Source organism: Patagioenas fasciata, chromosome 1 (assembly GCF_037038585.1).
Source record: "Patagioenas fasciata isolate bPatFas1 chromosome 1, bPatFas1.hap1, whole genome shotgun sequence".
Classification (NCBI taxonomy): Eukaryota; Metazoa; Chordata; class Aves; order Columbiformes; family Columbidae; genus Patagioenas; species Patagioenas fasciata.
The window spans coordinates 4,983,112-5,008,781 of NC_092520.1; the positions used below are offsets into that span (position 1 = coordinate 4,983,112).

At 45.9% G+C, this 25,670-nt stretch overlaps 1 protein-coding gene across 1 annotated transcript in view; it reads left to right on the top strand.

The window, feature by feature from the left end:
• USP35 (ubiquitin specific peptidase 35) overlaps nt 1-24,742 on the top strand; it is a 29,744-nt gene extending 5,002 nt beyond the window's left edge. The window contains exons 2-11 of the mRNA XM_065851515.2: nt 6,035-6,731; nt 7,493-7,628; nt 12,284-12,413; nt 13,601-13,702; nt 17,730-17,888; nt 18,307-18,500; nt 18,622-18,715; nt 20,292-20,398; nt 20,974-22,189; nt 23,177-24,742. Coding sequence (XP_065707587.1) covers nt 6,050-6,731; nt 7,493-7,628; nt 12,284-12,413; nt 13,601-13,702; nt 17,730-17,888; nt 18,307-18,500; nt 18,622-18,715; nt 20,292-20,398; nt 20,974-22,189; nt 23,177-23,347 — 2,991 coding nt within the window. The 5' untranslated portion in view covers nt 6,035-6,049 and the 3' untranslated portion in view covers nt 23,348-24,742. The remainder of the gene's footprint in view (nt 1-6,034; nt 6,732-7,492; nt 7,629-12,283; nt 12,414-13,600; nt 13,703-17,729; nt 17,889-18,306; nt 18,501-18,621; nt 18,716-20,291; nt 20,399-20,973; nt 22,190-23,176) is intronic.
• Nucleotides 24,743-25,670: the final 928 nt, after the last annotated feature.

Genomic DNA, 25,670 nt, shown 5'->3' on the forward strand with positions numbered 1-25,670 from the left:
GGCAGGGGTGGCACTGGATGAGCTTGGAAGGTCCCTTCCAACCCAAACTATTCTATGATTCTATTATGGTGCAAATAATATGTAAGGGAATATGTAAGGGAGGATGAGGCTTCAGAGAATGAGTAGATGGGTGTGAAATAATTAAGAAAGAGGCAAGGAGAGAAGCAGCAATTATGTCATTGGGAGGACTCGAGATAGAAATTACAGCATGAAGTCACTGTGAGTATTTGACTTATACACAGGAGATCATTGGATTGGAATCACGTCACTTACATTAATTAAGGTTATTTAGTCAGAAACCAGTTCTCAGCTAAATGAGTATAACCAGATGTCAAAATGATACTTGACCATGGGGAGGCAGAAGTAGGAGGTGCAGTAACATGGATGAGGGCCCAGCAGTGGCCTTTGTTTGATGATTTCCAACTCTGTAGGGAAACTGCAATTTCTTCCTAGTTATTTAGCGGTCTTTTAGCCTTTTAGAAAAATAGTCTTAGGGAGGTGGTAAGAATGACTGTGACTGTCCGATACCTGCTGGTCGTGCTGTATCTGTTGGATGTGGTAATGACGAGATGCAGGTTGCAGTTTCCCCTTCTTGGCTGGATGAGCAAGCAGGTACTTTGGAGCAAAAAACAAACCAAAATAAACCCCTTTGCCTATGAATTAAGGCGACATTTGTTCCATGAAAAAAAAATATCAGGACACAATTGCTTTGATGTTCCTGGAACACAGACCCAGAGAGGTGTGTGACAACAGAGGATGGTCCTTCTAACAAGTTGCATACCAAGTCATGGCAAATTTTGTGGACATTTTAGAGAACACAGTATATTTTGTGCAGTGTTTTGTGCTCCAGCAAGGCACTATGTATATTGTCTTCCATCCTGCAGCAGCTCAGCAGGCTGCAGGATTGAGCCCTAATTGCCTAACTGCCTGGAGGATGCAGCAAGAATAACAGTAATGTCTTGGCTGACAGAAAAGAAACCATTTGAGCAGGAGTTAAGGATAATAAAAGGTGAATCTTGTTTCTGTACTTGCAGGGAATTCAGGGAAGTAGATAATGTTTTCTTCTTCTCCTTTGTAAGTATGAAACGAATCACTTTATTTATCAATCTGTGTTTGAAGGGTGGGATTTTTTCCTCCTTTAGTGGTGTCTATCGAACTATATATGATGACATTGTAGGAAATGTGCTGAAATTATTATTGAGATTTCCTAAAGGTAAGGTGCATCTCAGATCTGCTTTTCTAGAGCTTTGTAAGATCTGGGGTGTGGAAACTGATACTGCAGTCTGCAAAAAATACTAAGGAGCCTTTACTGGAAATCTGCTGCTGGCAGGGATAGGGGAATGAATCGATTCAGGAGTAATTGGATAGACTTCATTGAAATGAATCCTAATTAAAGAAAAAACGCAGGCAGAAGAGAAATATAAGGACACCTCTGAATAGTGCAGATTAAGAAGATTAGACTTGAGCAAAGCCCAAGGTGACTTTTCATCCTGAGGTTGGGTTTTATGTGTGTTTTTCTTCTTTTTTTAAACTTGGTTTGGAGAGTGAAGCTAATACGGCTGATGCTGCTCTTTGCTTAAAATCCTTTCCCCTCTCTGTTTTCTAGATCGCGGTTGAGTATCTGTCCTCGTAGGGACACATCTCATCGTCAGCAACATATGTTGTGAATGTTGAAGAAATACTTTATTTTATTTGTGGCTTTAGATGGAATTTAAGTCTGGAGCCAGGGATGCTCTCTTACAGCACCTTCTTTGTTCTGAGGGGGCATGGGAGCCTGGTGTGTGTTTGGGATTGCAGTGTGTGGCACCTAATGCCATCAATGCTCGTTGATCTGCCAGGTGGAACAGAAAGTGTCTTCAGGACATTTTTGTATGTGTGACCATCTGCATGACAAGGATGAGGTAGAATAACATCCCTCCATTTTCCAAAGCACATGTCCCTCTCTAACACATCTTCAAAAAGTCAAGTAGGATTGTTTGAGAACCTGGTTTTATCAACCTCCCTTTTGTTCTTGGGGTGATCCTAGAGAACATCCTCTTGGAAGTTGTACGTGAGCACATGAAGGAGGAGGTGACTGGGAATGAACAGCATTCATTTACCAAGGATAAATCATGCTTGGCCTACCTGATGGTCTCTGAGGATGTGCTGGTAGAGCTGTGGAGGAGGGGAGAGTAGCGGGTGTTGTCTTCTTTGGCTTCAGTAAGGCTTTTGAGATTATGTTCTGCACCATCCTTGTATTAAAGATACGAGAGACATTGCAGTCTGGGTGGTTGGGCTGCTGATTGGGTGGGAAACTGGCTAGAACTATCCTGGAACCTTTCATTTTACCTATTTTTATCATCAACCTCATCAAATTTGTGAGTGACACCAAATTTGGGGAATAACCAACACGCTCAAGGGCAGGGCTGCCATACAGGAGGATCAGGCCAGGCTGGGGCTGACGAGGACCTCGTGGAATTCAACAAGGACAAATGCAAAGTCCTGCACCTGGGGTGGCCTCACCTAGGTTGGACTCACCTGGTATGGGTTCACCTGGGATGGACTAGCTCCCCAGTGCCTACAAGGAGGTTATTCGAGAGACTGGAACACAGGAGGTTCCACTTAAATTTGAGAAGAAACTTCTTCATGGTGAGGGTGTCAGAGCCTGGCCCAGGCTGCCCAGGGAGGCTGTGGAGTCTCCTTCTCTGCAGACATTCAAACCCGCCTGGACACCTTCCTGTGGAACCTCAGCTGGGTGTTCCTGCTCCATGGGGGGATTGCACTGGATGAGCTTTCCGGGTCCCTTCCAATCCCTGACATTCTGGGATTCTGTGGTTCTGTGAGATGGAGCCAGGCTTTTCACAGCAGCACATGGCAAGACAATGAGAAAAAACAGACATAAATTGAAACAAGAGTTTCCAACTGGAAGTAAGGAAAAACTTCCCACTATGAGGTAATTAGGCACCGAGGCGGCTTGCCCAGGATGGTCGTGTCATCTCCATCCTGGGATGTTTTTAAGACTTTAATGGACAAAGCCCCGTGCAGCTTGTTTTGATTTCAGCTTCATGCAGGGGTTGGGCTAGAGACCTCCCAAGGTCCCTTCCCTCCTGATTCTGTGATTTTATCCATGTTCCTCCTGCCATTCTGTCTCCAGGGAAGCAGAGACGTTTTGCAATTTCATGGGATTTTTTTCTCTTTCCCTGCAAAGCTCGTGTTGTGTACTTGCTGTTTTATATGAGCTACAGAACAGATGGGAACTCTGAAGCAGCTCTTCAGATTAATAATTAACACTTTGACCTTCTGCAACATCCTTCTGTGCTCCAGGAACTCTCAACTTTTCCATGAGTTGTTATTGCCGGTGAGAAAGATGATGTGCGGAAAGGTTGTCCCACTTCGTGAGCACTCATTATAGAAACCTGATTATCTGAATATTTAGTCTTTATTTCAGTACTGAGCAGAGGAGAGGCAGGGACCAGATCTGCAAGGCAGCATTCGGCTGCCCAACAATGAAAATGTCCTTCCTTCTCCTGCAGTTCCCTGGGTTATTTATGACACATTTCCGATTTCTTCAATAAATGAGGCAGTGATCTTACAGACAACAGTCTCCACTGCAAAACCCTGATTCATTCTCCAGGCAGGTCCTGGGGAAAAAGTTAATATGAGATCCTTTAAATAATATGTCTCTGAAAGCATCTGGAGCCATGCTGGGGTTGAATTAGCCATCTTAATTCCTAACCTTTGACATGTGAATGATCTTTTAGGGTAGAATGCTCTTTTCATGTAGTTTTAAGCCTGAAATATTTATTATTATATATAACAAAGTAACTTGAATGTTGTTTTAATACAGTTCTAAGACTGTAATATATATGATAAATGTCTCTTTCTTATGAGCTTCCTGGCTCCATCCCAGCTTTGTCTGCCCACATCCAGGGAGCAGCTTGGTGTACTCTGATACAACAGAAACATGGGCTGGTTTGTCCCCTCCTGCTCACACCTGCGACAGTTAGAGAGGTGGAGGTGGGACCATGCTACCTAAAGCCCAACCTTGTACTGCAAAGCCCTTTGTTGGTGAGAAGAGCATGAAACCTCCACCACAAGGTCAACTCAGGTAGTTCTCCTTGTTTGTCTTCAAAGTCCTCCAAAGAAATGACAGGAAGACATGCCAGAGGAGGTTTAGGTTGGACGTTAGGAAAAGGTTCTTCACCCAGGGGGTGCTGGACACTGGAACAGGCTCCCCAGGGAGGTGTCACAGCCCCAAGCCTGACAGTGTTCAAGAGGAGACTGGAGAACACTCTCAGACACACGGTGTGACCTGTGGGGTTGTCCTGTGCAGGACAGGAGTTGGACTCCGTGATCCTTGGGGTCCCTTCCAAGTCAGGACATTCTGTGATTCCATGATCCTATGATTCAATGATTCTATGTCAAGATGAGACATCATGGCATTTCCCGATGAGGAAGACCATTTGCCTTTACAGGTCTTCAATACTTTACACTGTATTTGTCTTTCTGTTGACTATGGAGGGAGTTTGTTTCAGCCTCATCAGCTGAGACCTGCTTGCACTTAAGGCAGCAAGACTGGGGTGACCCATCCTCAAGTTCCCTTCTGTGATCAGCCTGAGAGAGAACCAAGCCCCTTGACAGGATTGAATGAATCACAGAATTGTAGAATAATTTGAGTTGGAAGGGACCTTCAAAGCTCATCCAGTGCCACCCCTGCCAGGTTGCTCAGAGCCCCATCCAGCCTGGCCTGGGATGTCTCCAGGGATGGGGCATCCACCACCTCTCTGGGAAACCTGGGGCAGGGTTTCACCACTCTCATTAGAAAAAATTTCTTCCTCATGTCTGGCCTGAATCTCCCCTCTTTTAGTTTAAAACAATCCCTGCTTGTCCTATCACAACAGACCCTGTTAAAAAGTCTGTCCCTGTCTGTCTTTCGACCCCTTTTAAGCGCTGAAAGGCTGCACTAAGGTCTCCCCAGAGCTTCTCTTCTCCAGCTGAACACCCGAACTCTCTCATCCTGTCCTCCCAGCAGAGCTGTTCCAACCTCAGATAATTTCTGTGGCTCCTCTGGACCCTGTTATTTGTGCAGCACATTGTACCGGGGGGACCTGCTGTGGGTGAGCCTTTGGTAGCCCCTGTAATACATTTGAAGAAGTTCTGTCTGTCTAATTTTATCACTCTGTAATGGGGTTTCCTGTGCAGTAGTGCATCCAACACCTGGTTATAAATGTTATTCTGAGCTCTTCCAGGGAAATCCTTAGGGTTGTTCTGGGTTGTTCTTTGGTTTTTGTTTTTTTTTTTAAGCACTCTCTCCTCTAACGCTTTATTGCTGCTGAATTTGGGCTGTGACGAATGGGAAACTTCTCCTGAGTCTGCACTTTCTCTCCTCTCTTGCGTTGGTCCCGCATACAAATGCGCCAGGTCCCTGGGGAGCAGCCAAGACTGCACCACTCAGCTGGAGCGGCTGGTAGCGCAGCGTAAATGTCAAATGTTCACCTCTGATATTGCACAGAGGGGCTGCAATTCCTTCCCTGCTTCCCAGGGCTTTTATTTCCTTCCCTGACTGTGAATACAACCATCAGGAGCATCTTTCCCTCTTGAGGACACTTGAGCCAGCAAACACCAGTGGAAGAACTTGGCTCCTCTAATTCCCCGCTCAGCACCTCTGTGGGTCTGTGGCAGGATGTCTCCAGGGGATTTTGGATTTTGTGAAACATCTTTAGTTGCTGAACCCATTGAGGAGAGGGAGCTCATCCGTCCCTGGGGTCGAGTGTAAGGTTGTACTTGGATGTTTACAAGACAAAAATGCTCAAATGTGTGATTAGTCTGAAGAAGTTCTGTGTTTTTCTGTATTCATGGGGGCTTTACTCTCAGTCAAACATCATCAGAGTAGAAACTTTTCTGAATGCCACCATGAAAAGGGCACAAGAATTATCTTCGTAGTGGTCCCAGACAGGTCTCAAGCTCTCCTTCTTTGATCTCCCTTGCCAACCCGTGCTTGAAAGCTCAGCAGGCCCTGCTTGAACTAATCTATTGCTCTGTTCCTCTCTTTCAGCAGCTGGGAGCAGAGATGGATAAGATATTGGAAGCTGTGGTGATGTCCTCATACCCCAACAATGTGAAGCAAGGGCTTGTGAGGCGTGTCATCGAGGCAGCAAAGCAGCCCATGGACAGTGAGCAATGCTGGTCCATGCTGGAGCTGTCTACCAAGCTTTATCTCACAGGGGACACCAAGTATAAAAGAGAGATTGGGAAAGAGGTTTTGGAGGTCTATGGTCACTACCACCCAGAGGAATTTGAGGAGTTCTTCAACGTCCGCTTCCTACTGAGTCTCCTCCAGGAAGGCTATGGACCTTTGGGGAAGAGAAGCCATTATGTACTTGATTATATCCAGTTAGGACTGCAGTTCGTCTCGGAAAGCCCATCAGCAAACAGCATCTTCAGCTTATTGAGGATCGAGGTTCTCCGGAAAGTCTGTGAGAGGCCCAGCCCCAAGCAGTGTGCGAAGATCAGCAAACTCTTAACCCAGCACCCTCAGTGCATCCCCACGGGCAAACACCAGGTTTTGTTTTGCCAGCAGCTGATCAGGTGCATCGGGCAGTTCCAGTGCGTCTCCGAGGGGGAAGAGGCCATCATGGAGTTTTTGGAGCAGGTGAACAAAGTGAGCGGTCTGCTGCAGAGGATCTGGAGGACTCAGACCTCGGCCATCCTGCCCTCTCTGAAGGAGCTGTTCACTATCATTTCTTCGACAGGTAATTAAAAAAAAACAAGGCTGGGAATGTAAATATTAGCTCTGATGAAGTCAAATTTCGTGGGGTTCTTCACAAGAAAGATGGGGACAGAGTTTTTAGCAGGGCTTATTACAATAGGATGAGGGGTAATGGTTTTAAACTAAAGGAGGGGAGATTCAGGCCGGACACAAGGAAGAAATTTTTGACCGTGAGGGTGGTGAGAGCCTGTCCCAGGTTGGCCAGAGAGGTGGTGGATGAACCACCCCTGGAGACAACCCAGGCCAGGCTGGACGGGGCCCTGAGCAACCTGAGCTGGTGAAGATGTCCCTGCTCATGGCAGGGGTGGCACTGGATGAGCTTGGAAGGTCCCTTCCAACCCAAAATGTTCTGTGATTCTATGATTTACAGCAGCTGACTATCTGCTCCACTTATGTAGGCAGAAATTATTTGGCTTTTACAGACAAGAAATACCCTCATGTGCCTGGTTTTCATGCAACTAATGTCTTCATTGCTGGTGTTCTTGGGGTAATGGGTTCAAAATGGAACACAAGAGGTTCCACTTAAATTTGAGAAGAAATTTCTTCTCAGTAAAGATAACAAACCACTGGAATAGGCTGCCCAGGGGAGTTGTGGAGTCTCCTTCTCTGCAGCCATTCAAACCCGCCTGGACACCTTCCTGTGGAACCTCAGCTGGGTGTTCCTGCTCCATGGGGGGATTGGACTGGATGAGCTTTCCAGGTCCCTTCCAATCCCTGACATTCTGGGATTCTGTGATCTTGCAGAGGAGCAGGAAGCACCATCCAACGCCTTGGCCAGTGTGGTCCAGTTTGTCCCTCTGGAGCTCATGGATGGCGTCATAAGAAACCTAACCAATGATGACAGCATCACCGATGTGCAAATGATGACCGCCATTGGCAGGTAGGAGAAGCTGCATTACTGAACATCATTCTCAGTTCAGAGAAAAACCCTTCCCAAAGCTGCGCTCAGTTCCTTTGCATGGTTTTATCTCAACCAGTTTGGCTCCTCTAGTGAGAAGTGTGTGGGGAAAAAGGGAATTTCTGGATCCTTCCTTCCATCCCTGAGGGCTGAGAGAATAAAGACCTTTTATTTATATAATAATAACAACAATATTACTGTTTGGTTGATTTAATTTTTCTTAGAAATAAATAGTGTTATGGATGCTCAATGTAAGATATCTTGAAGAGTTTTTATTTTTTTTTTTCAGAAGCTATTAGGGACCTTTTCTTCACAAAAAAGTCTCCTTTACAGAATTTCGTGTTGATCGCGGTCTCCTTTCAGAAGGATATAATCCTAAATCACCAGTCACAGCTAAAAATCTTGGAGACGGAGGTATGCCCAGCTGTTTCAATGAATGCATCTTGCTCTTCGTCAGATGAACGTGATGCTGCTGGCCTGGATGTTGGTCCCATACAATGTTTATCCCTCCCTTCTGTGCAGACAGAGTCAATGGAGATGCCAAGGCATGGTGAAGAGTAGTGGGTGATACTCCCTGATATGCTAGACCTGGTCTTTTCAGACCAGAGTAATCTCTGGCATCACCGGATCTTCCAGGCACACTTGTGTCCATGTCCTACAGCTCCTCTACACTCCAGTGCCTTCCTTCCAACTTGTTCAGGAGTGTCTTCAACCCATGCTCACCTTAGAGGTTTCCATTTCCACAGGTGACATTCACACATACTTAACCCGAGGGAGCTGCTGTGACTTGATATGGCTGGAAATATCTGGTTATTTCTTTTAGTATTGGATTTTTGTCCCCTCCCAATAAGGTTATATGACAGAAACACACATCACGCACAGAATCACAGAGTTGTTGGGGTTGGAAGGGACCTCTGGAGATCATCCAGTCCAACCCACCTGCTAACGCAGGGTCACCAGAGCAGATCACACAGGAAGGTGTCCAGGTGGGTTTGAATGTCTCCAGAGAATGAGACTCCACAACCTCTCTGGGCAGCCTGGTCCAGGCTCTGGCACCTCAAAGTGAAGTTTCTCTTTATATTCAGATGGAACCTCCTGTGTCTGTGCTTGTTACCCCACACCGTATTGCTGAGCACCATTGAACAGAGTCTGATCCATCCTCTTGACACCCACCCTGGAGATATTTATCAACATTGGTGAGATCCCCTCTCAGCTTCTCTTCTCCAGGCTGATTCCTGATGGGAACTTTATGTATGCAGAAAGGGTTTGCTTCCTTTTGACTTGCTGGGGAAGGTCATGGTCCCAAGCAACTCAAGGCAAAAGATTAAGTTATCAGCTCAATTCTTAACTGTCTTCTCCATCTTTTTATCCTTCTGGGAACCTGCTGCTGCCAGTTCCAGGTGATAAATCCTCTAAGAGCACCAGTGCTTAATATGAAGGTTGCAAAACCAATTGCTTCATTCCTGAAAACATTCTTTGTCGAGCAGAAGGATGAGTAAATGATTACTCAGAATTAGCAAAACATTAAGCAGAGCCTGCAAAATGTAATTAAGGTCACTTAGGAGAAACGAGAAAGTTTTGCTGACGTTTACAGCAGATGGTGCCCCAGAAAACTGCAACAACCATTGGCCTTTTGATGAGCGTGTGCTCCATGCCTAGAAAATCAAAGAAATATGGGTGAGTTGAAAGGATCTTTCAGCTTACGATCCCCAACAAACTGGTTGCATATAGAAGTCCCTTCCTCCAAAGTCTGGGTTTAGGGGTTAGCAGCAGGGGAATAAACTGGATGTGGAGTGGAGCTGCTTCTGATCAAGCATTTAAAGAACAAACAGTAAAATAAAAAAGCGAGCCTGGCACCTGCTGGTATAAGTGTACACAACAAGCTCTTTTAGAGAGTTTCTTTTAGAGTTTGTCTCTTTTCAGACAAACTCTATTAATGTGCATCTGTGACTTCAGAAGTAGTCACAGATTTTTCCTTTTTTTCCCCTTTTTCCTGGGGGTGTGTCTGTTTCCAAGAGCCCAGGTCCACATGAAGAAGGCATCTGCTGTCCCGCAGCAATGCAGGCACTTGCTATCTCTGGAAAACAGGATCTGGGCTTTTTAAAGTTTAGCATATCAAATCAATGGCTCCTTTGGAAAATTGACCTTTGGCTCTTTTGGAAAAAAGACCAATGAACTGCAGTGGGAGTAGGTGTTGAAAAAGCCTCTTAAGGTGGTCAGGGAAATGAAGAACATTTCCTGCAAGAAAAGCTTAAAATAAACAGGCTTGTTTAGTCCATCCACAGGAAAGCAGAGATGGGAAGGGATTGCTATGCCTGCATACATTGAAGGAATAAACAGTAGGAAAGGAAAAGAGCTATTTCAGCTATTTATTTTGGCATAAGATCAAATAAACTATAAGATAGCCAGAAATACATATATGCCCAGAGAAGTGGTGGAGTCACCATCCTTGGAGGGGTTTAACAGACATGTAGATGAGGTTCTTAGGGACATGGTTTAGTGACAGTGTTGGGTTAATGGTTGGACTGGACAATCTTAAGAATCTCTTCCAACCAAAATGATTCTATGACCCTGTGATTCTACGCTGGCTGTTAGAAGAGAGATCCGAACCATTAACGCAACCCACTGATGGAACAGCTATGAAAGAAGAACGGTGGGAGCAAAGGACCTCCCTGCTTTGAGAAGTGTAGTGGGACGTTCATGAAAAGGTGCGACTCATCATGGCCTTAGACAACAGCCTGAGAGATCGTTGTTTTGCCATAGAAAACACCTTTTCTTCTGTACCACAGCACTGTGCTGGTCTTTTCCCATGACTACTGTTGCACTGGGAACTCGTAGTCACCTTCTCTCTGGCTGTTCTTCAAGCAGACAAGTTACCAACATGTAGCATCCGTTTCTTGTGCCTTGCATGCATTTTGAATCAAAGTGTTTCCTCCCACTTCTACATTTCTAATCCTCAGGGTCTTTCTTGTGATACCTTGATCTTCATCTTGTGTCAATGATGCCTCCCAGATTTGCATCATCACCAATTTCACAGCCATGTTGAGGATGTTTGTGCTAACATAATTAGATCCTGAAGACTGTTGCTTGTAACCTCCTTTCGGATTGCCTGTGAGATATGATCTACTTCTTTCCTTTGACTATACATTTATATATCCCAACAAACCTGACTTTGGCACCTACGCTAACACCCTGTGTCACTATGTCACTTCTTCCCAGTCACCCCCTCATTACCTGTATTCATTATAGGAACTGTTTTCCTATTCTTCCTACATAAAGCACCATGCCAAAGTTAATAGAGTTGTTAAAACTTACCAGAGTTGAATGTTATGTGATGGAAATCACCTGTTCCTCTTGTTTGGACTTCACAAGCGCTTCATATTTCATTTTCATATCAGCTGTCATCGCTCTTGTTTCCATTCTCAGATCTTTTATCTGTCTCCTCTTTGTCACCCTGATCAATTCCTTCCTCTTGCTGAAAATGGAGGCAGAGGATGTGTTTAGTTTGGAAGTCACATTTAGAGGCTGTATCATATCTTTAATCACCATCACATCCTCTGTATACAGTGATTACATCGCTCTCCTTATTCTCCTCTGGTGCAAACGTCTGCAGAAGCTCTTCTGGTATTTGCTTAATTACCCAACTTGGCTTGACTTTTGGTATTTCTCAACATTCCAATATATTCTGCTCTTCAAGTTTTCTTCACTGGATAGCCTTTTATTTTTCCAGGTCCTTGTAGGCTTCACTTATTCCTTTTGCTCTTTGCCTTGCAGTCATTAGTTATCTATGTTCCCTTCATATATCTTGCATGAGATACAAGCTTATAAACAAACAGGGCTGGTTGGGTAAGATAGCTGGACTGAGGTGGGAGACTGAAGATCTGGGATATCTTCAAATCAAAGGTATTGACATGGTTAGTGAAGTTTGACCCTTGGAGATCCCAAGCCTTTGTTACTCCTCATTTTTGTTTAACGTTAAATTTAAACTGAAACAATGTGTCATCACTTAATCTGCGGTTATTTTATTTTATTTTTTTTAAGAGTGACTTCTGTAAAGTACATTTTACATGCAGAAACATGGCAACATGTTGGTGCGGTGGCTATAGATGAAATTTGTTAGTGTGATGTTCAGGAATAGGCAGCTTCTATTAGGGTTACCAGTATTTTTTTTTTAGTATGTTTCTGGAAATCAATGTTTCCCACACAGAGAATTAAAATATCTGAATCTGAGTGTTTCTTCCTTACCAGTAACAATACAGAGATCACACCAGTATCACATGTTTTCTAATGGCAACAATGCAGGGACCTTGATCAAGACCTCACACAGTGGTATACAGAGCACTGTACCAGTGTTAAAAACTTGAACTCAAGTTGACTGACGTTAGGGGAAGAAATCCCCACTTTCTTCCATGGACTTGGGTCTGGTCTTCTGATGAACCACAGCGTGATGATGAAATTGAGGTAATTCCACTTCAGGCTCTGTTGTGCTTTGAATAAAATGTGAAGTGCCCTATGCAGAGCGCATGTCTTGATCCCCCTGAATAGACATTAATTTGGAGGAGGTTTGACCCATAGGAGAACTTCGCTTTCACAGTATGTGCATTAAATTTACTTTAAGAGTCTGTCTTTAATTTCAGAATGATTGACTGGGTATCCTGGCCCCTGGGAAAGAACATAGACAAGTGGATCATCGCTCTGCTGAAGGGTCTGGCCGCGGTGAAAAAGTTCAGCATCCTGATTGAAGTTACGCTTTCCAAAATTGAAAAGGTCAGTGGGCTCTTTTAAACATGAACGTGAACAACAGACTTCTCCTTGCACCTGAGATATCTTCTTGCCTTTCAACTGGATGAGAACAAGATGTGATTTGAGATGTACAGAAAAGAGTGTGCTGTCCCAAGGGGTTTTGAAGGGACCATTGTGTTCCCTGCATCTTCTGCAAATGCTGCATTGCTGTGTATAGGATGGTGGGCTGATATTATTTTTACAGGACTGATGTTCTCCAGAGCAATGCGGAGTTATTTAGGTCCTGGTGTGCAGAGGCACTGATATCTTAAAGGTTATGAAATAAAAGAAGCCAAGGATTTTCAACCCAACCAACCGCTTTCCTGCTCAAATTAAGGAACACTTTCTTTTGGAATGTGGCATGCTCTTCTTCAGCTGTGCCTGGATCAGTGCTGGTTGGCACAGGCCTAACACATACCAGTGAGCAGATTAATTGGCTGAAATTGGTCACCACTTCAAAAACATCTTCCATGCTCTGGTCCTGCTGTTCCCTCCTTTGTATAATGGGGATAACAGCAGGCTGAACCTCCAGTGGAAGTCACCGTAGAAGTTATCAAGAGTATGATTATCAGTATTGGAACACCATCAATAACTTTGTTTGTCCCTGTGATCCCCTATGTACAATGAGCAGTGGGAGAGTAGCCAAGTGTCTCTGGCTTTTCTTTATCTTTCCTTTCATTGTTAATGGATAGGAAAGGGACACAGCCCTTAAAATAACACAGGACTTTTGGAAACTCTCAGAAATATGGTTGGAAAGGGGTAGAGGACATTGTCAACTTACTCTATTTTCTATAAAGTAGGATAAATATCATCACTTAGCCTTTGAAAAAAGCCTTTGCTTTCTACCTCTTTACCTGAAAGATTAGTGATAAAGTTCTAAATATCGCAATAAAACAGAAAAGGCACGTTGTAGAAAATCTAGCATCCCTTTGTGCTTGCACGACCTCTTCCATTGGGAAGTACAGAGATTCAGCGGTGTTACAGAGGTCTGCACCTCGCTGTGCCAGGCATTACACAAGCCTGAAAGAGAGAGGATAACCTACACGGTATTTTTAGCATGCCCTGAGACCATGCTCTGGACAGGAGATGACTCTGGACACCTGGCTGCAGGCTTCTCCTGCGTGTTGCAGTGCCCTCCTGCCTTCTCATTGACTTTTCTTCTCCCCCACCAGGTCTTCTCCAAATTGCTGTACCCCATCGTGAGAGAGGGGGCTTTGTCCGTCCTGCAGTACATGCTGCTGAGCTTCCAGCACTCCCACGAGGCATTTCACTTGGTAAGGCTGCGTCCAGCGTTCGGATGAGTGTAACCATGCCATGGGGCAACATGGGTGGGAGGGATCCTAAGGTGCTGAGATATTTGGGAATGTTTCCCTCATCTGCTTGATTTCACCGAGTCATGTAAATCCAACCCTGTCCATCCACTTGTAGCTTGTCCTGGAAGGTGCAAATAGGCTCTGGTAGCTTCTCCTGCAGCCCAAGCAGCTTTTTAGGCACCATGGAGCCAGTCCTGAGATGTGGAGGCAAGTCTTTAGCCTAAGAGGAGATGGTTGCCATAGGCAGAGCAACCACCCTATGTCAGAGAGTGAGGTGCAGAGGAGAAATGAGGCTTTGCTTTCTCCTCTGATGGTTCCTCCCATTTCTCTTGAGGCTCACCAGCTGCATGGGTCATAGAATCCCAGAATGTCAGGGATTGGAAGGGACCTGGAAAGCTCATCCAGTGCAATCCCCCCATGGAGCAGGAACACCCAGCTGAGGTTCCACAGGAAGGTGTCCAGGCGGGTTTGAATGTCTGCAGAGAAGGAGACTCCACAACCTCCCTGGGCAGCCTGGGCCAGGCTCTGCCATCCTCACTGAGAAGAAGTTTCTTCTCATATTTAAGTGGAACCTCCTACATTCCAGTTTGTACCCATTACCCCTTGTCCTATCACTGGTTGTCACCGAGAAGAGCCTGGCTCCATCCTCCTGACACTCACCCTTTATATATTTGTAAACATTAATGAGGTCACCCCTCAGTCTCCTCTTCTCCAGCTCCAGAGCCCCAGCTCCCTCAGCCTTTCCTCACACTCCCTTCAGCATCTTTGTTGCCCTGCGCTGGACTCTCTCCAGCAGTTCCCTGTCCTTCTGGAACTGAGGGGCCACAACTGGACACAATATTCCAGATGCAGTCTCCTTTTTCTCCTCAGCCTTTTGTCGTCTCCAGGGATAAATCACTACAAAGCTGGTTGGGGCTTGGACCTTTTGGATTTGAAATGTGTGTAATGTGTGCATGCTCCACTTTTCCTATGTGGTGCTCTGCCAGCTGGAGGAGTGATCTCCATGGACAAATGCATCTCCATGGTCCTCTCTCAGCTTCAAAGCCCACCAGCGGAGGATGCTTTTAATACAGATATCTTGGATGGCTTGTCAAGCCACACTGAGGGTCTCAGCAGCAGTGGCTGTAGTACTCTTGCAGGTGTTTTAACCTGATGTTTTCCAGCCCTGCAGGTAGAAGAGGAGGTTCCCCTCTTCTCTTGCTCTTGCACTTAGACCCCTTGCTTCTCCCACTCATTCTTCCTTGTGCTGAGCCATTTGTATGGTTGTGTGCTGAACTGTGCTGTAAAAGGAGCCCAGGTAAACCTGATCAAGCAGAAAATTCTGATGGTCAGTTACCCAGAGAGGTGGTGGATGAACCATCCCTGGAGACATCCCAGACCAGGCTGGACGGGGCTCTGAGCAACCTGAGCTGGTGAAGATGTCCCTGCTCATGGCAGGGGTGGCACTGGATGAGCTTTGAAGGTCCCTTCCAACCTAAACTATTTTGTGATTATGTGACAGCCCAACTTGGTCTTGGTCTGGGCCAACCACAAACTTGCCCTATTGCATTTACCTGGAGGAATGGAGGAGGTAGAGGGGTGGCCAGGAGCAGGATGGTGAGCGGGGCTATACAGACCCAGGCTGGCTTCGGACGTTGTTTCCTGAAGAGATTTAGAAGATATGGCCCCATATTTGTTTTCACCCTTTCAGGTGAGGTGTGATAGATGTTGTCATGCTGGCTTTGGGATGTGTTACGTGAAGCCTTGGCATTGAGAACATCTCTAAGGGTTCAGGCGTTGGAAAACAATCAATATATTCTTAAACAGCCCTTGCAGGTTCCTGACTGTTGGACTCAGTGGACCCCATCCCACATATGACTTCAAATTGTCACCAATGTGTGACACCTATTACCATTTCTTGAAGTGACGGGTCACCTTTCACAGTAGAATCACAGAATAGTTTGGGTTGGAAGGGACCTTCAAAGCTCTACCAGTGCCACCCCTGCCATGAGCAGGGACATCTTCACCAGCTCAGGTTGCTCAGAGCCCCGTCCAGCCTGGCCTAGGGTGTCTCCAGGGATGGTTCATCCACCACCTCTCTGGGCAACCTGGGCCAGGCTCTCACCACCCTCATTAGAAAAAATTTCTTCCTCCTGGCTGGCCTGAATCTCCCTCCTTTAGTTTAAAACCATCACTGCTTGTCCTGTCACAACCGACCCTGCTAGAAACTCTGTCCCATCTGTCTTATCAACCCCTTTTGAGTCTGGAAAGGCCGCACTAAGGTCTCCTCGGAGCTTCTGTTCTCCAGCTGAACACCCCAACTCTCTCAGCCTGTCCTCCCAGCAGAGCTGTTCCAGCCTCGCATCATTTCTGTGGCTCCTCTGGCCCCTCTCCAGCAGGTCCATGTGTGTCCTGTGCTGAGGACCCCAGAACTGAACACAATGTTCCAAGACTTGCAGAGCGCTTCCACTTCATGAATTCTCCACTGTTAAAAGCAAAAAAACACTTTTAGCAGTGTTTGAATTTCCTCTTTTCATTTCCACAGTGATATTTTATGTTTAATGTTGCTGTTGACACCAAGACATGGCTCTGCTTCTTGCTGCTGTTGCCCCTGGAATGCTGTAATTAAAAACAAGGCTGAAGGCAAAGGCATGCTTGTAATGATTGAACTGATAAAAGCAGTAATGGAAAATTACTCCTATTAATGTTTGATTTTATGCTTTTCGTTAAAGCCCTTACATTTGGCTTTTCACCTAAAGCTCACAGAATAAACAGATAAGACTGGAAAAAAGCAAAGCTAGCCAACATTTTCAACTGATGTTTTTTCATTCCTCAGCTGGAGACACATTTTAAATGAGCCTGAATTTCTTGAGAAACTCTTTGGTTTCTAAAAATAGGGTCGTTCTAACGGATTGTCTTCAGTTGGGTGTCCAAATTTTGAAACACTCCAAGAGCTTTCGTTTGCTCTTGGCTTGAAGTTTTCATCTGCGGCCCAGCGAGCATAAATTTCCTCCCCTATTTTAAAAAATAACAGGGCACAAACCTGTCTTACTTCTTATCTTTTTGTGCTTTCCCTGGCACTTTGGAAGGGTTTTGAGCATTGTTCCCATCACAGCTTGGCAAAATATTGATGTATAAAATGATGCTGGGATTGATTTGCTTCCCCAACAAAACTTTCCCATTGGAAAGGAAATAGTTAAAATCTCCAGCATTTTGAGGAGAATGAAAGAGAGTGAGAAAGAAGAGAGGAAGAGGAAGGGAGGACCAGGCAGTGGCCAGACTGTGATTCCTGAGACTTTACTCCAGAATTGTTCTGGGGTAAAAAAATCACATAAAATATAAATATGAAAGAGATTGTGTAAGTACCCAGGGTCTCTCTAGCACATCTGCAGGGCTGGAAATAAGTTATTAATTCTCTGTGCAGCTGCAGGGTCAGCAGAGGGTGCTTGTGAGCAATGTATCATCTGTGTTTGTGTCTGCTTGTTCGCTTTTAAATTTTCTAGATGAAAGCAAAATAACAAATGTGCTGCTCACAGGCCTGTCGCCACCCGTCTGACCGTACCAATTCCAGTTTAGTTTATACAGTATAAAATAAAATACAGCACACCAGGCAACACTCCTCGTAGGCTGATTCATCTGTCTTGTAGGTTTGAATCCCTGCGCTTGGCAGTCAGCATGTAAAGCTTAAACCACCATAGATGTGAGGTTTAGTAGAGATTGATCTACACAAAGCGTGGGGATTGCAACACAGCAAAGCAGCCGCGCAAACCTGCAGGTGCCATCCAACCTGAGATCCTCTAACATCTACGGCATTTGCACTGCTAAAGTCAACAAAATAGTCGATGTTGAGTTCATAGGGTGAAGGATGAAGTCTAGAATAGGACTGAAGTCAACTCCTGTTGACTGTCCATTCTGTCTGGGTTGGGTGATTTTTATTTCCAAGCATGTGTGTTAAAGCTCTGCACATAATTTGGAGCCATTTTTGAAGCAGTGAATTTTCCTCTTCCAGCTGCTCCCTCACATCCCCAGGCTGGTGACCTCTCTGAAGAAGGAGGACTCCAACTCTGCCACCAGCTCCCTGGAGCAGCTGGCCGAGCTCATCCACTGCATGTTCTTCCGCTTCTCGGGATTTCCAGATCTCTATGAACCAGTCCTGGAAGCAGTTAAAGTAAGACACGCACCTCTCGGCCATTTTTCTTTAATTGTTTTGATCTTGAAACAGCATCTTAGTTTGCAGCCTAGTGCAGAGGGACTGTCCTACTGGTAGGGATGTCCTAACCTCAACACTTCGAATTCTGGTAGAAGAAAGGATTTGCAATTCTGAGTTTGAGCCCCATGTAGACAAGTTGAGGGAAGATACTTCTCTTATGGTGACCCTGCAGAAGTCCTGACCATGCCTATGGGTTTTAGCTATAATTTTAATCTTGAATACCTCTAAAGAACTAGTACTAAGTAGCTAAACACTTAGTCGCGTGGATGCATGTTCATGAGTTGCCTGAACACCTCTAGCAGAGGGGTTGTGCAGTTGCCCATTACTAATTCTTCACGTGGCAAGATAATTTGTAACACGGCTCTCTCTTTCCAAGGCTCTTCCTATTCCAAATGAAGACCGGATTAAACATCTCTTGGGACAAAACGCGTGGACCTCCCAGAAAAACGAGCTGGCCTGCTTCTACCCACGCCTGGTGTCCAAATCAGAGACAGGAAAGATCGGGTTAATTAACTTGGGGAACACCTGCTACATGAACAGCATCATACAGTCTCTTTTCATGGCTTCAGAGTGAGTTTTTGCTCCCTTGACCCCACTCAAGACTGCTCCAGGGGTTGCTTATCACACTGGTGCTATGTGTCCTGTGCTGATTTTCCATCTTATGGTTTGCATCCCTGCTTTTCTTTTGCAGCTTTCGGCATTCGGTGTTGAATTTAACTGAGGGCAACTCCCAGCCCCTGATGACAAAGCTCCAGTGGCTCTTTGCGTTTTTGGAGCACAGTCAGGTAATTATTTCATGTTCTAGTTATTTGTTTGGACTGTCGGCTGCGGAAAGGCTCGTCTCCAAGTTGCTTCCTGCCGACTCCAACATGCTGATAAGGAGCTGTGGATCTTGGTGGGTTTTTATAACAGGACAAATTTTGTTTATATGGAAAAGACTAATTTTGGGGGTGGAGGAGGCAAGCTCCTATCACCCATGAAAGCAAGCTGTGTTCGCACCAGACTGCCTGTCTTCAGCCTCTGGTATTCCTGGGTTGGACTGAGATAATAACTAATAATTTTGACAATGAAGTCCGTTTGGTAATAGTTTACATATGTGGCCATCTGAAAAGCTTGTTGGTATAAAACAGAGGTTTTTATTTCTTGCTATGAAGCGAGGAAGAAGATTGGAGCAGCTTGCCTGTCCCCTTGCTTCACAGCAAAACACAAGCAATCTGTCAATATTGCCCTAAAAGTGGTTTCGTTACAAGAAAAATAATAAAAAAACCCTCAGATTCCAGGTGCTTCGAATCCTCCGTATCTGAGGGGAAGCAAAATAAAAATAACACCTTTAAACAAATTAATTATAAATGCTTTCTTGACAAACGTGAAATTTTATATGAGTGACTCCTGGAGATACTACTAGGTCGTATCTATCTCATCTCTTGAAAATACATCCTTCTGTCCCTAGAAAGACATGATTTTGAAAGTCCAGCGAATTTTCCCTTGCAGTGAAACCAGACATCTGGGATCCTTCATTTTCCAAGTCTTGACTGGCAGAGCTGGCTTGTTTCATTGTGGTATTATCATAGAATCATTTTTGTTGGAAGAGACCCTCAAGATCATCGAGTCCGACTATTAATCTAACCTGACTTTGGGAAAAAATATAGACGACCTGTTAAATTTAATATTTGGTCATAGAAGAGTCTAGTTTTTGATGGCAGTTTAGGGTGTCTGCTTCCGTGATGAGCAAATACAGAAGCATATTTGCTTGTTGAATCGTTTATGGTTAATAGTTTCCTAATAGCCTTCTAGTTATTTTTCTTCATTGGGCTGTTGTTAAAATCACGTCCTTGCTGAAGATGGGTCTTCTTCCATGTTGATTAGACAGCAGTTTCCTAATGGCAGTGATTACATTATCAGGTAACGCATATTACCTGCTTGCAGTGATCAAAATGACGGGTGGAAGTTTAGAGTTTACTTGATTCTTAGTCCTTTCTTTTTTTTTTAAGAAGGGATTTAGTGAGAGAGATCCTGATCAAATTAAATGGAGCATCAAATTGAATTCAGGCTGAATTAAGCAGAAGTCTCTGGGTCAGGAAGGAAGAAATAACATGTGGATATTTTATAGAAGTATATGTAAAATAATGGCTGAAATTCATACTCACAGTCCTGGCTTGCAGCAAACCAAGATAATATTCCCGTGCACTGCAATTAGCCCTTGTAGGGGAAGAAAAGGGGATGTTATCAGGCACACAAGCACACCCTGCTCCCAGTGGAGCAGCCAGAAAGACTCTCCTCTTCCCTCTCCATCCTCCTATGTGAAATGAAAACCAGATCCCCCCAGGGTTAAAACCACTTCTCCTTCTGTGTTGCTGCCAGCGACCTGCCATCTCCCCCGAGAGCTTCCTCTCTGCCTCCTGGCCACCCTGGTTCACCCCCGGCGCTCAGCAGGACTGCTCGGAGTATCTCAAGTACTTGCTGGACCGGTATGTGGCAAACACTGTGATTTCGGAGCCTGGTGACAATGACATCCCCAGATCTGACTTATTCAATGCTGACCCACATGCAAACGGAGCAAGTGGCTGAGACCTGGAGGAGCTGGGAGAGTTGAGGTTTGGGGTGAAAGATGGTGAGACTGGTCTGGGGCTCCTTGATAAAACTCCATTTGGGCTGGCGTAGGGGTGAGGTCAGAACTTAGTTCAGGTTGAAATTTCTGCCTTAACTCTGAAGGCAAAGGAACTGTACGAAGTTTAGAGATTGGCCTGACAAGCCACTTGGCCTCCTCTGTAAAATGTTGATTTTTGCCTTTCTCCTACCTAGAAATCTCAAATCTCTGGTGTCCCAGCGATCCCTCTAGAAGGGGGATTAATGGCACATGGAGACCTCAGGTTCCCAAATTCTGCCCAACTCTTCCCTACTTTCCTCCCTCAGCACCAGACCCCTGAGCACAGGCAGGTTAACCCAGATTAACCCCTTGGAGTGAAGAACAGAAACCCCGCTTCAGAAACTACCTCTTCGTGTTCTATCAGTGCATAACACAGCATTTTTCCCCCTGCTAAAGATTACATGAAGAAGAAAAAACTGGAAAAAGGATCTACCAGAAACTCAAGGAATCCAGCTTGATGTCTCAGCCGGTAGAGCATCATTACTTAAACAAGACATTGATTGAGAAGATGTTTGGGGGTAAAATGATGACAAAGATCCGCTGCTTGAAGTGTCTGAATGTCTCTTCTCGGGAAGAAGCCTTCACAGACCTGTCCCTGGCTTTTCCTCCATCAGACAGGCACACACGAGGGAGCACATCTGTTTTACCAGTGAAACAAATTGGCCCACAGTTTATTGAGCCTCCTGAAAACCCAAGCCAGCTTACAGGCTCTCCCTGGACCCAGAGGAAGGCTCCCAAGGCTGGAGACCCTGCAGCCCCACCAGCGCTGGTGGAAACATTGGGCCTCCAGGAGACAGGAGAAGTGGCAAATCCCTTAAGGGGCGATGCCGTTGGCGTGGATACAGCCAAAGACCCTCTCTCAGCTTTTGGGGAGCAGGCATGTGCTCCCAAGGACTCCAGATCCGTCCCAGATTTAATCAACTATTTTCTATCCCCAGAGAGACTGACAGCAGAGAATAAATACCACTGTGAGAAATGTGCGTCCTTACAGGATGCTGAGAAGGTGGCGGAGCTGACGGAGGGTCCACACTACCTCATCCTCACACTGCTGCGGTTCTCCTTCGACCCACGGACGATGAAGAGGAAGAAGATCTTGGACAACGTCTCCATCCCTGTGGTGCTCAAGCTGCCCGTTCTTGTCACTCCAGAGGAAACCGAGGAGGTTTGCCTGTGTGGGAAGGACAGGGCTGCTCCGGGAAGTGGCTTCATGTCTGTCGTGTATGATCTCTGCAGCGTGGTGGTGCATTCAGGCATCTCCTCCGAGAGCGGCCACTACTACTGCTACTCCAGGGAGTGCACTGACACCGTTCCCCATGGGCAGCCCCAGGATGGCACACCAAAACCAGCCTCCGACAAGCAGCTGGACTTTGAAATCCAATGGTACCTCTTCAACGACACCAGAGTTTCCTTCTCCTCCTTCGAATCAGTGAGCAACGTCACCTCTTTCTTCCCCAAGGACACTGCCTATGTCCTCTTCTACAGGCAGCGGCCGGGCAGGCAGGGCTGCCTGCTGCACAAGGCTCTGGCTGAAGCTGGCTGCCTGCACAGCGAACCCTCCCTCCATAAGGACTTGATGGAAGCGATTTCCAAAGATAACATACTCTACTTGCAGGTAACTCCCGCTGCCGTGCACAGCACAGTGTGATCCTGCATCTGCCCGGCTCGCAGGCCATGTCCCCACCCATTCGGGCAGCAGCAGGGTCATGTCCCGTGGATAAATCCACGTGTGCAGATACCCACCCACTCCCTCAAACCAAGTCCCTTTTCCTTTTTAGCAGCCAAATATAAAGAGATTGCAGTTTCCCGATGAAACTGGGCGTTGAGGTTGGTGCAGGACACCTCATGGTTGTGCTTGGGGTTGACTTGAATTATGTTGCCTGGAATTTTCTCCTGGGTGCCTGGAAAAGATGGGTGAGATGGAAATGCAAACTCGAACAGATTTCATTCAACTAGTGGAGTTCAACGCTGTCCAAACAGCAGCGTCCCATAGGATGTAAGCAGCACCCAGGAGAAGTTGAGGGGTCCCTCCTCTTCCAGAGGTGACATGGAATGGTTGTTTTTTTGATTGCTGGAGAGATGCAATCATAGAATCATAAAATCATAGAACAGTTTGTGTTGGAAGGGACCTTCAAAGCTCACCCAGTGCCACCCCTGCCATGAGCAGGGACATCTTCACCAGCTCAGGTTGCTCAGAGCCCCGTCCAGCCTGGCCTGGGATGTCTCCAGGGATGGTTCATCCACCACTTCTCTGGCCAACCTGGGCCAGGCTCTCACCACCCTCCTTGTAAAAAATTTCTTCTTCATGTCTGGCCTGAATCTCCCTCCTTTAGTTTAAAACCATCACTCCTTGTGCTATCGCAACAGGCCCTGCTAAAATGTCTGTCCCCATCTTTCCCATAGGCCCCTTTTAAATACCGCATCCCTCCTACTGAGCTCTAGACATGAGCACATGACCCTCTCGCCCTGGTTTAATTTGGAGGAGGCTCCCAGGAGCAACCAAACAGGCTCCTGGCTCCTCGGGGAAGGTGGGAACATCCACCCACCCAGGTCATTTAGCTGCAGATATCCTTGCATTATTTCTCCTCTTTTCTTCTCCCAGGAACAGGAAAAAGAAGCAAGGAACAGAGCCGCCTACATTTCCACCTTGCCAAAATCTCCGCTGTGGTGGAGAGACTTTGACAGGGACAAGGACGATGACAACTCATCAGGGGGCTGCAGCCCCGCAGCAGGCGGGGGTGGATCCGGCTCCTTTCATGGACTCGTCTTCTAACCAATGGGCTAAACCAGGTAGTCAATGTCCATGTGGCCGACCTGAAGCCAGAGGCATCTCTTCCTCACCCTGATGACAATGAGCATCTTGGAGGAGGATTTAGGGAACATTTCAATTGAAAAGAACTCAGGGGCTGATTTGGAGGCACCTGGAGGGTCCCACCGCTTCCTATGCACTTTTTCTTCACGCCTTAATGTAATCAAGCTAATGCAGAGATGAGCAGCTGCTGACAGCTCGGAGAAGTGCCCTTTTGCTTCAGCACAGCCATGTCTTGCCTGCTGTGAGCTGTGCCACCAGCCTGGGGAGGGGACAGGGACCGGGATGAAGACAGACCCAGTGGGGCCTCAGGGATGGAGATGTCCCATGCATGTCCCATGGTGCTGAGTCGGTTTTGAGACGATCTCTGCCTGGTGATTTGTGGGTTTTTTTAAATATGGTTTTGAGAACCCACCGTGACACACTTCTAAAGGTAGAAAAAGGCTGAAAAGGCTGAAAAATGCCAGGCAGCCAACGTGGCGACATTGATCTGGTGGGGTGATGAGCTTGCAAACCTGCTTGTTCACAGTGAGCAATGGCAGGTTGACCAGAGGGCTTTTATACAGTATTGCAAAAGACCCAAGACCGAGGGGCACAAAGCCGTCCAGCCAAGAGAGACTGACCTGGTCCAGTTGGGGTTTTTTGGGCTCCAGCGAAGCCCCATTGAATTACTGGTGACCTCTGGATGCTGTTAGTGTACATGGCAGGCCCAGACACACAGCTGTTTTTCCAGGTGAGTCTTTAGGACGCAGTCAACCTCTTTCTGCTGCTGTCATCTCATGGCTTTCTAGGCTGGATCTGCCCTTTAAAACCTGGGCTTTCCTTTGGGATACCTTGAACTGAGTAGCAAATGACAGAACACCCCTAAACTCACTAGCTATTTTTTTTTAAGTGCTGATTTGCAAGGAGAGTAGCCCAACCAGATATATTATATCAACCCAATATAAATACATACTGTGTAAACCAATGTATTCTATAAATCAGTAAGGGGGCAGGGGCTGATTTTGGTGGCAGGAGACCAACTCAAGCCCAGGCTTGTGGTCTACAGGCCCACAACTCCTCCCCATGTCCCTCTCCAGCTGTTGTCCCTGCCTGCTCCTCCCTTGTGCCTGTAGTAGAGATTTCTCTAGCTCAAGTGGCAGAAATTTGTGCCTTAGGTCCTGGGTGCAGGGCCTAATCCTGACCGTGGGGTAGTGGGGTGGGAATATTGAGTTGCCGTGGAGGAAAAAGCAAAGCACACAGGATAATGAGAGCAGAAAACCTGCTAGACAGGACACTTGGGATCAAATCTCTAGTGTATACTATTGTACCATTTTATTGCCTTTCCAATATATAAATAAAGGAAATTAATTACTTCAACAGAGAGGTTTTGTGTCTTATTGCAATACTTGTAACTATCAGGCTGATGGGTCAAAAAAGAGATAGGGAAGCTGGTGGGAGACAAACATCCAACCTCACGGATGCGGGACAACCTTGCAGAGTGATGGCTTGGAAAAGGGGAGCAGGCAGAGGTGGGATGGGGTGCCCTCCAAACGCAGATCACAATCCTGTTAGTGAGGTTTTGTAGATGAACGCTGGAGCGTGCTGGTTGTATTTAAGTCCGCTAGACTTCAAGGGGTGCCAAGAGGAAATAAATACAGACCCAAAGCTGGAGTTACACAAAAAGTACAGTGGTTCCTGGTATTATTAATAGACTTTTATGAACCTCCTGTCCAAAGAGGTTGCCAAAAGCTTTCCTGTTGCTGTTGCGCCAGCTCCTTACTTTGTGCTGGGGTGTTACCTCAAGGCATTTTCTGGGCCTTGTACTGGAAGGTGTTTGTACAGGAGAGTGTCTCTAACTCGATGAGATGCTTATCTAAATAATCACGGTAGATAATCAACCCAACATGGAAAATGAAGAGACTGTATCATAGCTACGTTCTTCCCTGAATATGTCTTGTTTTTTTTTTTCCCCAAGATTTTCTTAGATAAGAAGAGGCAAACTGCCCACAGCGCTCAGCACGGATGGCAGCCTGGATAGTTTCAATGGTGTAATGACGTGGTCTGGTTTAGTCCTGGTTCATTTCATACAATACGTTGGACTAATCTTTTGGACTCAGCCCTGAATCTCTGTTTTCATAGCATTATCTAGAGCTGCTCCATGATCCCATCCCCCAAATAATTACTATATATATGTATATAGCATAAATATGTATTTATATCCATATATATTACAATATACACACATATATACAATTATCAGACAAATATATATGTAAGATATTAGTAATAAACTGTTAATATTACA